We start from the raw sequence: 14582 nt of genomic DNA, 5'->3' as shown, positions 1-14582 counted from the left end.
CGCAGATGCACTTGACTTTTTGCTTTGTTTTTGAAATAGGGTCTCACTCAGTAGCTCATGTTGACCTGGTACTCACTATATAACCCAGGTAGCTCTTGAACTTGCAGCCATCCTCCTGCCTTAGTATCGGAACACTCTTGCCTCTATGCACATCTAACTCGAGTGTGCACACACAGGCTCCTCGGCCACAGCCAACCCTATAGGACTCAGGCTGGCAGCAGGACCAGACTCCCAGCCACTGCCATCCCCCATGGCAGTGGGGCGGGTTCTGGGGTACTCACAGCAGCTTGAGGATCTCCACGTGGCAGCCAAGTGTGCGGCCGGCCTGGGGGCCCAGCTCGATGCTCATGGTGCCACATGCTGGGCTCACCATGAGGCAGTCGATGAGGTTGGGCTCACTGTCGTTGCCCGTGCTGGCCGTCAGCGCCGGCTTGGCAGTGCTGGTGCGCTCCACCTCCACGTGGACCTCGCTGGAGGCTACAACCACCGACTTGAGCCGTGGCTCCGACAGCGTGGCTTCCTGAGACACCAGGTCGGGGCTGGGGTGCAGCAGGCGCAGAGGTAAGGTGGGCTTCCGGTCGCATGGTTGCTGGCAGCCGTTCCGGATCTCCTTCAGACTGGGGGAGTTGTCGCGGCTGGAGAGAAGAGAGACGTCAAGTGTGGGCAGGGGTCAGCCTTGGCAACCAGAAAACCCAGCACTGAGCAGAGATGAATGAACGTCTATCCTCGGGATGCTGAGGCAGGAGGATACCCGCAAGTTTAAGGCTGGTCTAGACTACATAGTCAGTCCCCGTCTCAGCAAAGGAAACTGAAAACCAGAGGCCATTGGGGACACAAGCCCAGATTTCCTGAACGTTCATGCATCAGCTCAGGGGAGCTTCAGGTTCCTCTAAAAGCCCTGGAAAAGGACCACAGATGTAGAGCTGTCATGAAGTCCATTAGGACTGAAGAAGTGGAACGGGTGTGCACAGCTCGGGAAGAGGAACACTGAATCTGGAGTCCAGACTGGTCTGCCATCTCCATAACCCATCACAGCTTAGCACAGTGGGCACTCAACATACACCTGATCAACAAATGGGCATTCACCTGTGACAGCCACCTCATGCTGGTGCAGCCAGACCAATGCTACCCCCCACTGTGACAGGCATCTAGCACTGGTGCACCTAGACCAATGGCACTTCACGCTCTGACAGCCACCTGGTGCTGGTGCACCCAGACCAAAGCCACCCCCCACTGTGACAGTCACCTATCACTGGTACACCCGTACCAACACCACCCCTGGATCTTTCCTGACACACCTGTGACACTTGAGCAATCCAGTCCTGCCCCTCTCACTTTGATGCCACCATGCCCTTCAGGGCCCATTTCATTGCCTGCCCAGCCAGGTGAGAAAACACAGCGTCCACCCTTCTCCTGGGAGCTAATAGTCCATGGCTCCCAAGACCCACATTCTGGTGGGCCTGGACTCCCCAGGGGTCCTTTTGGAGCCCCCCTCTACATTCTGGCATCTCCAACTGCCTGGAGGTTTCTAATGCTTGTGCTAGGTGTCATAAGGTGGTGACTGAGGAATTGGGCTTTTGGGCCACAGTTGCTTAGAAAACGTGAGATCAAACACTGCTGTCTGGAACTTCTTTGCAGCAGGACTTGTCAAAGCCCTGACCTGATAAAGCCCCTTCCAAAGCTCCCCTCAATTCCTGGGACAGCATCCTCAGACATGGCGACAGCAGCAACAGGATCTGGGGCTGGTGTCCACGCTGCCGGGCACTGGATTTCACACAGGCTCTCACAGATACAATCTCCCAGGGGCATGGGAGTCAGACTCCACGGGGCTAAGTGATTTCTCTCAACATCACAGCCTCTGAATCTGAGCAGCCAGATCTGGAGCCTGCCCTCTGCTCTAGGAGCTAAGGTACCACCAAAAAGTTAAGTTTCTAAGACTGTAGGTTTCTCCTCCAGGAAGTCCCCTTTGATTTCCTCTTCCTGCCACGGACATGTTCCTCACCTGAACTCTAACAGCTTATCTTTTTTTCTATCCTAGTGGACACTACCTTTCCCTCAACCAGGGAACTTCTGAAACATCCCCAGACTCAAGGAGCTCAGCCCTAGGGAAGTGGACACGAACAAATGCCAGGGCTTCCACACGACTAAGCACAGCAGGTAGCGGGAGCTTGTAACTAAGCCTGACAACCTAGTTCAATCCTTACTTAGACCCTGCAAGGTGACAGGTTAGAACGACTCTTTAAAGTCATTCTCTGGCCACACGAGCCTTCCGGCAATGAACAATCAAAACGCAAAAAAGAAAAAATTAGTGCTTACAAAAAGAAAAAAGGAAATAAAGAAAAAGAAAGAGTTACTTGCTTAGGTCCCTCTCAGACCTGTCACACGTGCGCCACGTCCCCAAAGAGAAGCAAGCGCATGCATGCTTTGGTGTAGAGGGCTGGGCCTCGCACTGGCGTTCCACGTGGCAGCCCCAGGGCTATGTGCAGAATTTGAGAACAGACTCGGGGAAGGCCTGAATTCATTTTGCACCTGCCAGGAGCTAGGGTTGAGTGCAGCCCACTGAGGGCGCTCAATAAACACGTTTTGGCTTTGCTGGGGGAAAGCAATCACTGGCTTCTGGAAACCTGTGAACTCCACAGTGGGCGGAAGCCGCATGTGGTCTGTGAGGTGGGGCCTGCGCATCTCCGTGGGCTCAGACCTCATCTGCTCCCCCGTGCTCGGCACTCCAGCTCCCTCTGTTTGCCTCTGCTGGGGTCGAGGAGTGGATTTTCAAGGCCTCTTGGCTCTGCTCGGTGATTTTCCAGACAGCCACGCTAACCTGGGTCAGGCTGTCTGTTCTTTGAGTGCGGAACATCGTGTGCTCACCGGGAGTGGTGCGGAGGCCTGGAGGACACTGGGAGGGACTGACCAATGGGCCAAAAGGAAACAACTCGGCAGAACCAGGCCTGGAGGGGGGGGGAGTGGTGCCATCAGCTGGGACCCCCAACTCTCGAGGACTTCCAAAGGCTCAGCTGCGCTCCGCTGGGAGCCAAGGCCAGCCTGCGTGGGAGGAACAGCAAACCTATTGTATCTGCCTCACGCCTTCATCATGACGGTCCCTCATGATGGAGGCTCTGCAGCCTGTCTCTCACCCAGCAGCAGGAGTGGGGTAGTGCTGGAAGGGAAATCCCCATAACATCCCTCCGCTACCTAAACTTACTGTTGACTCACCCATGTTCTCAGAAAACGTAACCTAGGCCACCTTCCTCTTAAGCGTGTCCTCTGGCTCAGCATCTGCCGCGGGTCAGTCTGCAAACCTCGCGCCCCACACCCACACGCTGAATGTAAACCTCATTTTTTATTCGTGTCATTAGTGTGTGTCTAAGTGAGTGTGGTGTCGTGTGAGTATGCCTGCTTGCATGTCTGTGTGGGTACACGGAGTTGCCAGGGGTCAATGCTGGGTGGTCTTCCTTTATTACTCCCCACCTTATCTACTGAAGTGGAGTCTCTCATTCGAACCCAGAACTTGCCGATTTCCCTGGCCTAGCTAGCCAAATTGCTCTGGGGGGACCCATCACATCGCTAGGGATTACAAATGGCTCCATGCCCACTCATAAAAGCCCAGCTTTTACAGGGGCTCTAGGGATCTGAACTCTGGTCCTCACACTGGGACGGCAAGCACTTGACCTGCCGAGCTCTACCTGCTGCCGACACCATCCCAGGGGAGGTCCCTTCTTCTTCTTCTTCTTTGGCTTCTCTGTCTCTGGTCTTAGCCACACTAACTACCTTGGCTCCTCCTCTGCAGGGACCCTCTGCCCATGAGTAGCAAACAGACTCCCGAATCCCCCGCCAATAAAGTCTGCGTGTAACTTCAGCAGGCCGGGTAGCTACCTCTGCGGCAGGTGTTCAGGACCATAAATGGGAAAATGCTGTGCTGGCCATCAAGAGCCACCCCTGGGCCTTTGCATATGCTGTTCCCTCTGCCCATACTCTTCTTCCTCCTTCTTGCCTCCCTTGCCTGGCGGTATTGTCTTCATAGCGTCTCCCTGGAGGACCCTTCTAACTTTCTTCTGGCAAGCGTTCTCTTCTGTGGCTAGGGGTCCAAACAAAGACCTCCAAGACCACACCAATCAGTCAGGAAAGGCAGCAGGGCCAGGGTATCCTTTCCTTTCTTTCCCTGTCTTGTGCCGGCAAAAGACCAACAGCCACTTCTCTAGGACAAAAGTGCCTCCCCCATCCTCCGTCTATAGCAGCATCAGCCAGTTGCTTTGGTGTAAATCCCACCTCACATGACCCCACGCTGCCGAGGTGATGTCACCACCAACTGTGGGGCATCCCGAGACAGACAGGAGCTGGTATTCCTATGGGACGGAGCGGCACAGCCTTTGAGCTGACCCCTGGGATGTGGCCACCCTTTCCAAAACAAGGAAATAGTTTATTATTGCCTGAGGTCTCCTCGCGATGTCAGGACCAGGACCAAGAACAATAATCCTCCCCTCTCACGCCCTCCTACCTAGGAACACCCCTCATCTGTCACCACCCCTTTCCTGTCCTTCTTTGCCTGCTGGTTTTAGTAGCGCTATTTGCTCAAGGCCAGTGACCCCAAAGGCACTCGGGCCCTTTTGTTGAGAGAATACCTCAGTACATGTTCTTCCCCCCATCCCCCCCGCCCCGGACACCGCCCCGCTCTGACGGAGTCTAGATGGTGGGGGCCCCTTGGAATTGTGTGGCACTTCAATTGAACAACCAGGTAGCTGTAGCAGACTCCACCATGTCCTGCATCAGCCTCTGAGGACCTAAGAGACTACTATAGAAAGCTGCCCACAGATCAATGGTACCTGTGCGCCCCTAAACAGCCTCAACCAGGACAAATGGGGTCAGTATCAAAACTGGGTGGGGGGTGACAAATCATACAACAAGCGTGCCCCGCCTAGTCTCCTGCATCAGGGGTCCCAGGTGAGGGACACAGCAACTGCCCCCAGTAGCCACAGGTGCCACCTACCTCCTAGGCACTTAAGTCTTCCTGGGGCTCCTCTCCCAGGCAAGCACCCATAGTAAGCCGCTTCTGGCCCCCTCACTACTCCGTTTCACCTTGTGTACGCCTGTCTCCCCACTGACAGGTTCTGGTGTAGTCAGAGATCCATACATGTCCCCCAAGAACAGTCACCCCAGGTGGGGAAATGCTCACAGGCACAAGGCAGTCACTTCCTAGGGTCACTGAACATGGTACTCTTCTGCAGCAGGCTTTTGAGAAACACCAAGACCCAAGTTCCAAAATAACAGGGCTGGGGACACGCCTAATGCCCCCTCCCCTATGCACACACAAGTACACACGTGTATACACACATCTGTTTCTCTTTTTTTGCGAGGCAGGTTCACACTATGTAGCCCTAAACCTGCAATCCTCCTGCCTCAGACTCCAGGGTGCTGGAATGACAAGCGCCTAGAATGACACAAATATCCGCATGTCTGAGCGGTCCTTCATGCCACCTTCTTCAGTGTGTCACCCTGCCCCACAGTGAGCAACCTTCAGCATAAAATACTCGTAACGAGAGCCCAGGTGCCTTGTGGCCTTGCAGTGACTGATACCAGATGTCACGTCATCTTCTCAGCCCTACACCAGGGCTGGGCCCACACCAATGGGCCAAGGCATTGGGCAAACAGCATAAAGTCAAGGTGGCAACAGCCGCTCCACCTTCCCTCCGGAGAGGGGTGACCAGCCACCCTCTTCAGCAACACACTCCCAGGACAAGGTGGCACTGCGCCCCCACCCAGACCAACGCAGCACAGTAACACTGACCTGTTGATGAACTCTTCATAGCAGGAGTAGATGGCAGCCAGGCACACGGCCACAAGGTTGGGCAGGACCCGGGGATGTGGGCAGTGCCCTGTGGGGCCATGCATGCTGGAAGAGAGCAGAGGGACGGTGAGGAGTCTGTGGAGTAGCTGTTGGCCTGAGGTATGGCTGAGGTGCTAAGGTACCGCCCAGGTGTGAGACCGCCTGCTCTGCTGGCCCTGTGGAGGCCAGGTGGCAAGCCTGTGTCATGTGGCTGGTGACCTCAGGACTACAGTCCTGGCTAAGAACGGGCAGAGCTGGAAGCTAGCTGAGCGGCTTGGCCAGCTGCTTAGACTCTACCCCTATACCCTGAGCTGTGTGGAAAGAGACAAGCCCTCCTCAGTTCACGAGAACATTTGAGAAGGAAACCTCACAGAAAACAGGTCAAGGTTAGAAGGCAGCAAGCGCTGTTCTTGTCCCTGGTCCACGTTAAACACCCACAGCCCCAGAGGAATGGGGGTTCAGAGACAAGCACATGATCCAGGAGATCCCCTCCAGGAGGCTAAGGGCTTCCTCCTGAGTTATTGATTTGCACAACACTCTTCCAGGATCACAGAGGAACAATGACAGGCTCAGTGTCATGCAACAAGCACGTAACTGGGACCATGCAGGACTGGGAGAGCCCGGTGGAGTACGCCTCCTATAAGGTGAGACACTGATCGTCCCTGTGTATCACAAACCAGGTAGTGTGGGTCAGGGAGAGGAGGGGGTGGGCGGGTAGGAGGGACACACCTTTGAATGAACTTCTTGACCACTTCCATGCCTGCATTGAGCTCATTCAGGGCGAGAATGTACTCCTGGGTGAAGAGCCTCAGCCTTGGGCACTTCCCGAAGTCCTGCAGGGACAACAAAGGCAGAGTTACAGAGGCCTGGCTAGCAGGAGCTGGGGCAGGCAGACAGTACACACCCGCACTCACACCTCTAATGACCCCCCCCCCCGTCAGTAGGGGTCCTGGTGCAGGCTGCACGTTCCTACCCTATGGCTCTGCCGGGCAGGCAGAGGTCCTCCACCGGACCTTGAGTGGCAGATGTCTTGCCTGGTCCCTGGTCACCCTGGGAAACTGTAAGTTCTTTGGAGGTAGCCACCTGCATCTCTGAGCTGGTGTCCGAGGCACTCAGCCACCAGAGAGACTCCAGTGTAGTTACAGTGAGGAGGGCTACTCATCTCCTGGGGTTGGGAGTAGGTAACTTGGTTCCGGGCAAGTGTAGTTCCACATATCCTGCTATAGGCAGAGATGAGACACTAACTTTCTCCCAGGTGGAGGAGTGAGAGGGGAAGCTGGCTTTGGAGTGGCGATGGACGAGGCATAGTCCCTCAGGGGTTTCCTTTGGTTTGGTAGACCTTAGACACCCCTGGTCTCCAGAGCAAAGAGTGTGTGAAGACCACAACCACCTTGAAAGGCACGGGGGAGACAGGAATGATGGCGTGCACCTGCGATCTTAGCTCTTGAGAGGCTGAGGCAGGAAGTTTGTGAGTCTGAGACCAGCCAGTGAGACCCATGTACAAACAAGGATGCTAGTGGTGATTGGGAGCTGGAAAGAGATGTGGGTGTTAGGCGTGGGCGTGCAGGAAGGCAGGCAGTGTGTAAGAACACAGAGAGGGAAGGGCAGTGTGGCTGTGTCACTGAAGGTGGGTCAGGAAGGAGGCAGCAGCAACGAGGAGGAAGATGGGCACTTAAAAAGCCAACACTCCTAACCCGGGAGACAGCCGCATCGAGAGCCACAGGCGCCCATCGGTGACTGCACTTGAGACTTAATTATGGGCCCTGGCCAAGGACAAAGGGATTCTTCCTGCTCTAGCCGAGTGGCATAATATGAGAGTGACATCAGCAGGTGTGGGCAGAGCAAGCCCGACCAGGAGGGAGAAGCCAAGTACCTAAAGTGGTGCAGGGGCTTGGTGAGTCCTGGACTTGTCTAGAGAAATGGGCGATGAAGGAAGAGGGAAGCACTCTTAGAAAAGGCCTTTCAGGTCTTACTGTCCATCTGTGCTCGCTCCCATGCTCAGTGAGGGGTGGGATGGTGAAACATCGACAGGTACCAGCCCACAGTGCCCTGTCATAGGTGTATAGTCTGGTCAGTGGGAGGAAGGACACACTCTTCTCCAGCTCTGGAAAAATGATGCATTCGGCCAGCAAGAGGGTGACAGTTGGTGTCACCCAACTCATCCTCCCCGGCTCAACAGGGACCTATTTAAAAATCACCTTGCGGATCAGTGGCAGAGCCCTGGGTTCAATCCCCAGCACAGGAGTCCGGGTGTTGCTTTACTTACAGCGTACTCTCGAAGGTCGTTTGTTTACACAGGGGAAGAACAGGGAGGAGCCTAAGCGGCGTGCACACACACTCACGCACAGGCACGCGTGCAGACGATGGGCATGCACACATATGACACTGAGCTAGGAATGGAGTCCAGCAGGTGGACTTTGAGGCAGGTCATCTGGCCTTCCTGTCTAGGGAGATGCCCACAGTTCTCTGTTCTCTGACAAGAGGTGACAGAAAAGCTGTGTGGCCTCAGTCTGTCAAGCCAACCTGGGCTGTTCTGAAGGGCCCTGTGGGGTGAAGGATGGTGAACCCATCTCTAACCCCATCCCCCTCTAGGGGCGCATGAGTCTGCAGACACTGCTTCCTTGAACCCTGTTAAGGATGTGTGGTCATGAGACTCTAAGCCGCGGCTTTACATTTCCCGCTCTTCCCCTGGTTCCTTTCTGTGCTTCCTTCTTGTCAACCTGAGTATGGCCAAGATCCTCCAAGAGTCAAATGTGGCCCAGATAGTTAATGTCCCTGATGCCTGTGGGGGTTGAGGAGACATCATTTAAAAGCCAGGCCAGCAGACAATGTAAATTATGCATTTGCCCTGGAGGTATTTCTTATTTGTATTGAAAATATTACCCCACGGTCACTCCTGGAAGCCCATGAAATGAACCAAGCACAAGGCTAACAGTGCGTGGCTGAGCCCTTGGGGGCCAGACTGTTGACTTTTCCCTTTAAGGGCCGCTTCCCCAAAGAACCCTTATGAGATGTTTATTGACTACCAATGAAAACGCAGAATTGCTTATGCCCACGAGTAGCAGGATCTATTCATGGTACCCACACGGTTCCCGGTTGTTCCTACTGCCCGAAGCACTAAGTAGCAAAACGCTCCCTGAGGCTGCAGCTGTGCCGCACTGGATTAATGATGTCTGTCACAAATACAGCCGGTGGGGTAGTGCAACTGCCAAGCACTTTCACTCCTGACTGGGGGAGGGGTTTCACTATACACACCTCCCACTACCACCAGGGGTTTGCTGAGGGCACAGGATAGCATGCGGCACACGGACTGATTTTCCAGGTTGTCTTTTCTCAGTCTTTCCATGTACCCAGGCAACCTTTAAAAAACATCCAGCCAGCCGATGGCTGGCTCAGGACCACTCGAGGCGACTGACCTCATGTCCACTTTCCACATCATGCACACTCGCGGTGACACAGACCCTGTGACCCTGCCTAGTCTTTCAGGTCTCAGACTTCTATGTGTATAATGTCAGAGAGCTGTGTCACTGAGTTAATGACACCATGTTGTTTGGCTCCCAAAAGGTGCAAATTAAACCTCCAGGAACATGTTTGTTATTCTTAGGCCTTTTCTGCGTTGCAGGCTTTGGCCATTGAGTCTCAGTTGCCCTACGTGTAGCACTGAGAAAATAGCCGTCATTCTTACATAAAGTGCCACACAGATGTTGATTGCTGGGTCCTCGAAGGGGAGAATTAAGTTCCGTCTTGTATGTTTTCAAAAACGAACTAAACTATACTCCCTTTCGATTTCCATCACTTACCCCTAACGTGTGTGCCACCTTTGTAAAAGACAGGGCCTCATGTAGAACACACTGGCCTTAAGTTCATCATGTAGTTGAGAATGACCTTGAATTGACTGGCCTGCCTTCGCCTCCCCAGGGCTAGGATTGGAGGGGTACATTACCACACCTGGTTTATGAGGTGCTGGAGACAGACCCTAGGGCCTCATGCATGCTGAACAGCATCTCCAGCCCTTTCAAGGCCCTCTGTGTGTTCTGGGATGGCACGGGACAGTTGTCCTATGTCCTTCCTCTGGCCTGGGCAACAGCTCAAACTTTCCTTATTTTAATGACCTGGGCAGATATTTTGTTTCCTAAGATTGGACCGCGGTGACAGGCTACAGGGGGAGAGATCCTCAGGGTAAGGGTCCAGCGGTCACCACTGTGATGTTGATATTTATGCAAAGGCCACATTTTCTAGGCTTTTCCCACTGAAGCTGCTCTCACCCCTCTCCACCCTGCCCTCCAGAAGGAAGTCACTGCGCTTGCCCATCCTTCAAGAGTGAAGAGTCCCACTCCACATTCTGGAGAGCTGAGTACCACCTATGCCCCAACAGTGGGGACCACGCTGTATGGAAGCCACGCCCCCAGCCACAACATCTATTCTCACCTACTGGAGAGACTTTCCTGCCTGCTTTCGTGAAGAAAAACAACAGCCCTGGAGAACAGGCTACACACAGCAGCAGCTCCTGAAACAAGCACCGGCCACACCTGCCCACCCAAGGCTGTCCAGTCACTCACCATGTTATGTTTAAGGATCCTCTGAACCACCGGGGTGAACACCTCGATAACCACCATGGACCGGGGCCGCTCTCTGCAGTGCTGGGGGGAGAGGGACATAGTCAGTGCAGGCTGGGGGAGCCCCACCCACAGCCCGCTGCTCCCAGAGGCCAGGGGAAGTCACCAAGCCCAACAAGGATGTAGGTTCCCTTGCTGAATGTGGCCGCAGCTTACTTAGGAAAACCGTATGCTTTAGAGCAGACTGAGGCTCACAGCAAAATCGCCAAATGGAGACGTGTCACGGTTTCCCCATCTGCCAACTGCTCACAGTACACTTGTTGCAAGTGATTAGCCTATACGGCATGTCCCAGGGCCCAGTCAACACAGGGTGGCCTCTGGTCATATACTCTAAGGGTCTGGACCCTAGGCCAAGAATATACACATCACCATGACAAGTTCTGCCTTGAACTCTGTTTGCTTAGCACCTTGCCCTTCCTCCAGCCTTTGCAACCACTGAACTCCGAACCTTCCTAGCAGCCTGCCCCTCCTAGAGCTGTACGCAGAGGTGAACAGGGCCTGTCTGAAACAAGGAGATGGAAGAGTAGTCGATTCTTTTTTTTTTTTTTAAATGTAGAGCCTGAATGTTTTTATGCAATGTTTTCAGTGTGCTGATTTTGACAGCTTCCTGGTCCTGGCGTCATGCCAGCGCTCGAAGTTTTGGGTTTTGGAGCATCATGGATTTCAGATTTGGGGACTATAGATTCTTAACTCATAGCTGAAATCACAAAGACACGCATGCTGCGCAGCATGGTGTTCCCGAGTGCTAACACTCCCGGGGTATGAGGCTAGTGCTCCCTTCTGGCTGGCTGCAGCTCGACTCTTTGCCCGCTTCCTCTTTTGAGACAGGCCATCCCCCTGCCTCAGTCTTCCCACCGCTGGGATTACAGGTATGCACCACCACACCTGGCTTCTCATTTCTTGGTAATGCTGAGGAAGAGTACCCTGATGGGGCCCAGGGAAATGACTCAGTAAAGCCCGTGCTGGGGGCCATCCCCAGACCCCAGGCACGAGGCAGGAGGGACGGTTCCATGGTTATGAGGGAATTAAGTCAAAAAGGCTAAAGCTGCAAAGATACGAGTTTGGTTCCCAGCACCCACACCGGGCAGTTCCCAGCCACCTGTAAACTCCAGCTCCAGGGACCTGGTGCCACCTTCTGGCCTCCATGGGAACCCACAGAAATATAACATGTGACCTACATTTACACATAAATAAAAATGAAAATCAAAATGCTTGTAATTCCAGCACCAGAGAGGAAAAGACACAGAGAGAGGGGCTCGCTGATCAGCCAGTCTAGCCAATTGGCAAGCCCCACCTCAGTGAAGAAACCCTGTTGTCAAAACACAAAATCTGCCCGAGGAAAGGGACCTGAGGCTGTCCTGATTTCTACATACATGTGCATACATGTGCATGTACTCAGGCACACACATGCACAGATCCCGTCATATAGGCAGACCCAAGTCAATTTATCCACTCACTTACGGAGGAACACCTCGGTTACTTCAGAGTTCTGGAAACTGACTAAAGCCGCTATACACATCTGTGGGTGGACTTAGGTTTCTAACTTGACTGAGTGAAAACCACAGGGCATCCTGCTTTTCTTTTACTAAGTAAGAAAAAAAAAAAAAACCCAGACGGGATAGGATCTTTTGTTGCTTTTGGTTTGACCTCGAATGTTCACCATTTCAGATGGGTCTTTTCTCCCTCGAATTGCATTCCTTATGTAAGATCCAACAGGGCTGTCTGAGAAGCTGAAGAACACTCTGGATGTTGGGCAGCCTCTGACTGTCAGTATCTTGCAGGAGTCCGCAGGCCAAGCTTGGCTCTTCCTTCCTCACCATCATGGAGTCCCTCACACTAGCTTTTAAGACAGCATCTCACATAGTCCAGGTTGGCCTGGAATTTACTGTGTAGCCACGGATGACTCCTACACTCTGATTCTCCCGTCTTCATCTCTCGAGTGCCGGGAATTACAGATGTGAGCGATCACCCCAGTTTTATGCAGCAGTAGGAATCAACGTGAGGCTTGGTGCGTCTGTGCTAGGGAAGCTACTCCCTCCGTCCTCTGGTGCCTTGTCTTGAAGAAGCTGAGCAGACAAGCTTGCTTGCCCCACTGACCTTACCCCACTGACCTGATTGTATATACAAGCCCCATAGCCCCAGAGGAATTCTGTCTGCAGCTCTTAGTGAGACCAGTGGACCTGGGAGAAAGAGCCCAGGGCTTTTCTGGGAAATGAGAACAGCAAAATTTCCTCAGGCCTTTGTGTTCAGGGCCTGGAAGTCCAGCAGCAAGGACTGTCTGGAGCCTCCTCAGAGAGGCCCTGGAGGCTGGTGAGGAGGCCATTGAAGCTATAAAGCTCCTCTCTCTGGACTCAGCCTCCAGCGGGAAGATAGCCTGATGCCCCAGGCAGTGGGCAGATCCTCATCTCTTCCAGTTAGGTTTCAGCAAGGACTGCCTGGCAAGGCCTGGCAACTTCCTGCTAGCAGGGACCCCAGGGAAAGACTTACTTTGGGGGTCTGGTGAAGCACAGCAGGTAAGGCCACCAAGCCTGACAACCTGAGTCTGATCCCCCAAATCTACAAGGTGGGAAGAAAGCACCAACTCCAACAAGTTATCCTGTGACCCCCCCAACACACTCATCACAGTACAGGTATGCACAAATACATAGAATAAGTAATACATTTTAAAAAAGACTTTGAACACAGGTCAATTTTCTAGAATAAACATTTGTAACCATACAACAAGGAAAAACCACAAGCTTGAGAGGCGTATTTGGGGCTTGTGTGGATAAAACTGAGCAGCAGGCTGGGAAGAAGCTCACTGATCCTACAGGAGTCTAAGGCTCGGCCTCTCTTACTCCACCTGCCTAGGAGCTGACTCTGGATGGTGGTGGGGGAAGCCTCTCTCCTGTGTGGCCTCGCCATGCTGATGGGTGCTCGCTCGCATGGACTCGAGGGCCCACATTTCCTATACTGCATGAAAAAGGGGCTTCTGAAGAACTTCCTCTGGATGCCATGGGCTGGCCAATGCATGAGTCACTGGGAAAGGGGTCTCCTTATAGGAGAAGCAGAGCCAAAGAGAACACACAGTCTTGCCCCATTTTCCAAGCTCCCCACCCCCAGCACTCTGCTGCCAGCCATCGACGGGCCAGAAAAACTAGGGTTTCTGTCAAGAACCCTGTTTCTGCTTTATATGCTTATTTCATGATAAGCATAGCCTACATGTTCTCAATGGGCAGCATGGGGCTGTAGAGGGGGCAGGGGTCCCACATAGTGCTTAAGGGAACCATGCAGTAGGGACAAAGGGAGTTTGTCTGTAAGCTAAGACCTGGCAGTGCTGGAGGGGTGAAAGATATAAGCATCTGTCTTTCTAAGGATATCAAGTTATTACAGGACACACACAGAGGAGAGAAAGAGAGAGAGAGAGAGAGAGAGAGAGAGAGAGAGAGAGAGAGAGAGAGAGAGAGAACAAAGGACAGACAGGTTTGTGGGTCAGCCCAGCCCCCCAGGCTGCTCCGCTGTTGTTCTGGAAAGGCCCTGTCCCCTGGTGTGGCTGGCTATGTTACATACAAACTGCTGTGAGGTTGGCATCAGGTCCCTGGGCATGTTGCCCTGCTCTGTGGCTCCTCCAAGCTGACCTGGCACATGTTGCCAGTTTCCCTTGTCCAGGGAAAGCCCTGCAGTCAGGCCCCTACCCTGGGCCAGCCAGTGCTCAGAGGAGCCTCAGCTAAGAATAAGCCAGCTCTGACGTCAGGAATCCAGAAGACTGGCTGCAAGCTGCCTCCCAAGACAGCCAGGAATAGTCCACAGAAAAGCCAGATGCTGGGTTCTTCCTTAGCCTGTCTGTCAGAAGACAGCAGCCCCCCAGACGGGTACCCACAAAGCCTCCTGCTTGCGCCTGGGCCCCTGACTAGGCTGTGCATTCAGACCCACTCTGGTTTGCACACCGTGGTGACGGTGGCCTTTAGCGGCCCACTGCGGTGACACCGTACCTTGCAGAAGAATTCACAGAGATCCGGTGGTGGGTGGTTGTTTTCCAGCAGAGGCGCAATTGCCTACAAGAAAATGAACAGCCATCAGTCTGCAGGACCTGGTGGAGGTGGGGGTGGGGGTGAGGTGGGAGTAAGGGGCGTGGCCTGCAGATCAGAGCTGCTTCCAATGAAATGAAA

The 14582-nt window shown here is 53.7% G+C and overlaps 1 protein-coding gene across 2 annotated transcripts in view; it reads right to left on the bottom strand.

The window, feature by feature from the left end:
• Nucleotides 1-14582, bottom strand: part of Cmip (c-Maf inducing protein) — a 194500-nt gene that overhangs the window by 19774 nt on the left and 160144 nt on the right. For both annotated transcript variants that reach the window (XM_005345735.3, XM_005345736.2), the window contains 5 exons: nt 14406-14468; nt 10378-10458; nt 6548-6651; nt 5780-5884; nt 282-635 (listed from right to left, as the gene is read on the bottom strand). In XM_005345735.3, coding sequence (XP_005345792.1) covers nt 282-635; nt 5780-5884; nt 6548-6651; nt 10378-10458; nt 14406-14468 — 707 coding nt within the window. The remainder of the gene's footprint in view (nt 1-281; nt 636-5779; nt 5885-6547; nt 6652-10377; nt 10459-14405; nt 14469-14582) is intronic.

The sequence above is a fragment of the Microtus ochrogaster genome, chromosome 4, assembly GCF_000317375.1.
Source record: "Microtus ochrogaster isolate Prairie Vole_2 chromosome 4, MicOch1.0, whole genome shotgun sequence".
Classification (NCBI taxonomy): Eukaryota; Metazoa; Chordata; class Mammalia; order Rodentia; family Cricetidae; genus Microtus; species Microtus ochrogaster.
This window is presented reverse-complemented; position numbering and strand designations above follow the sequence as displayed.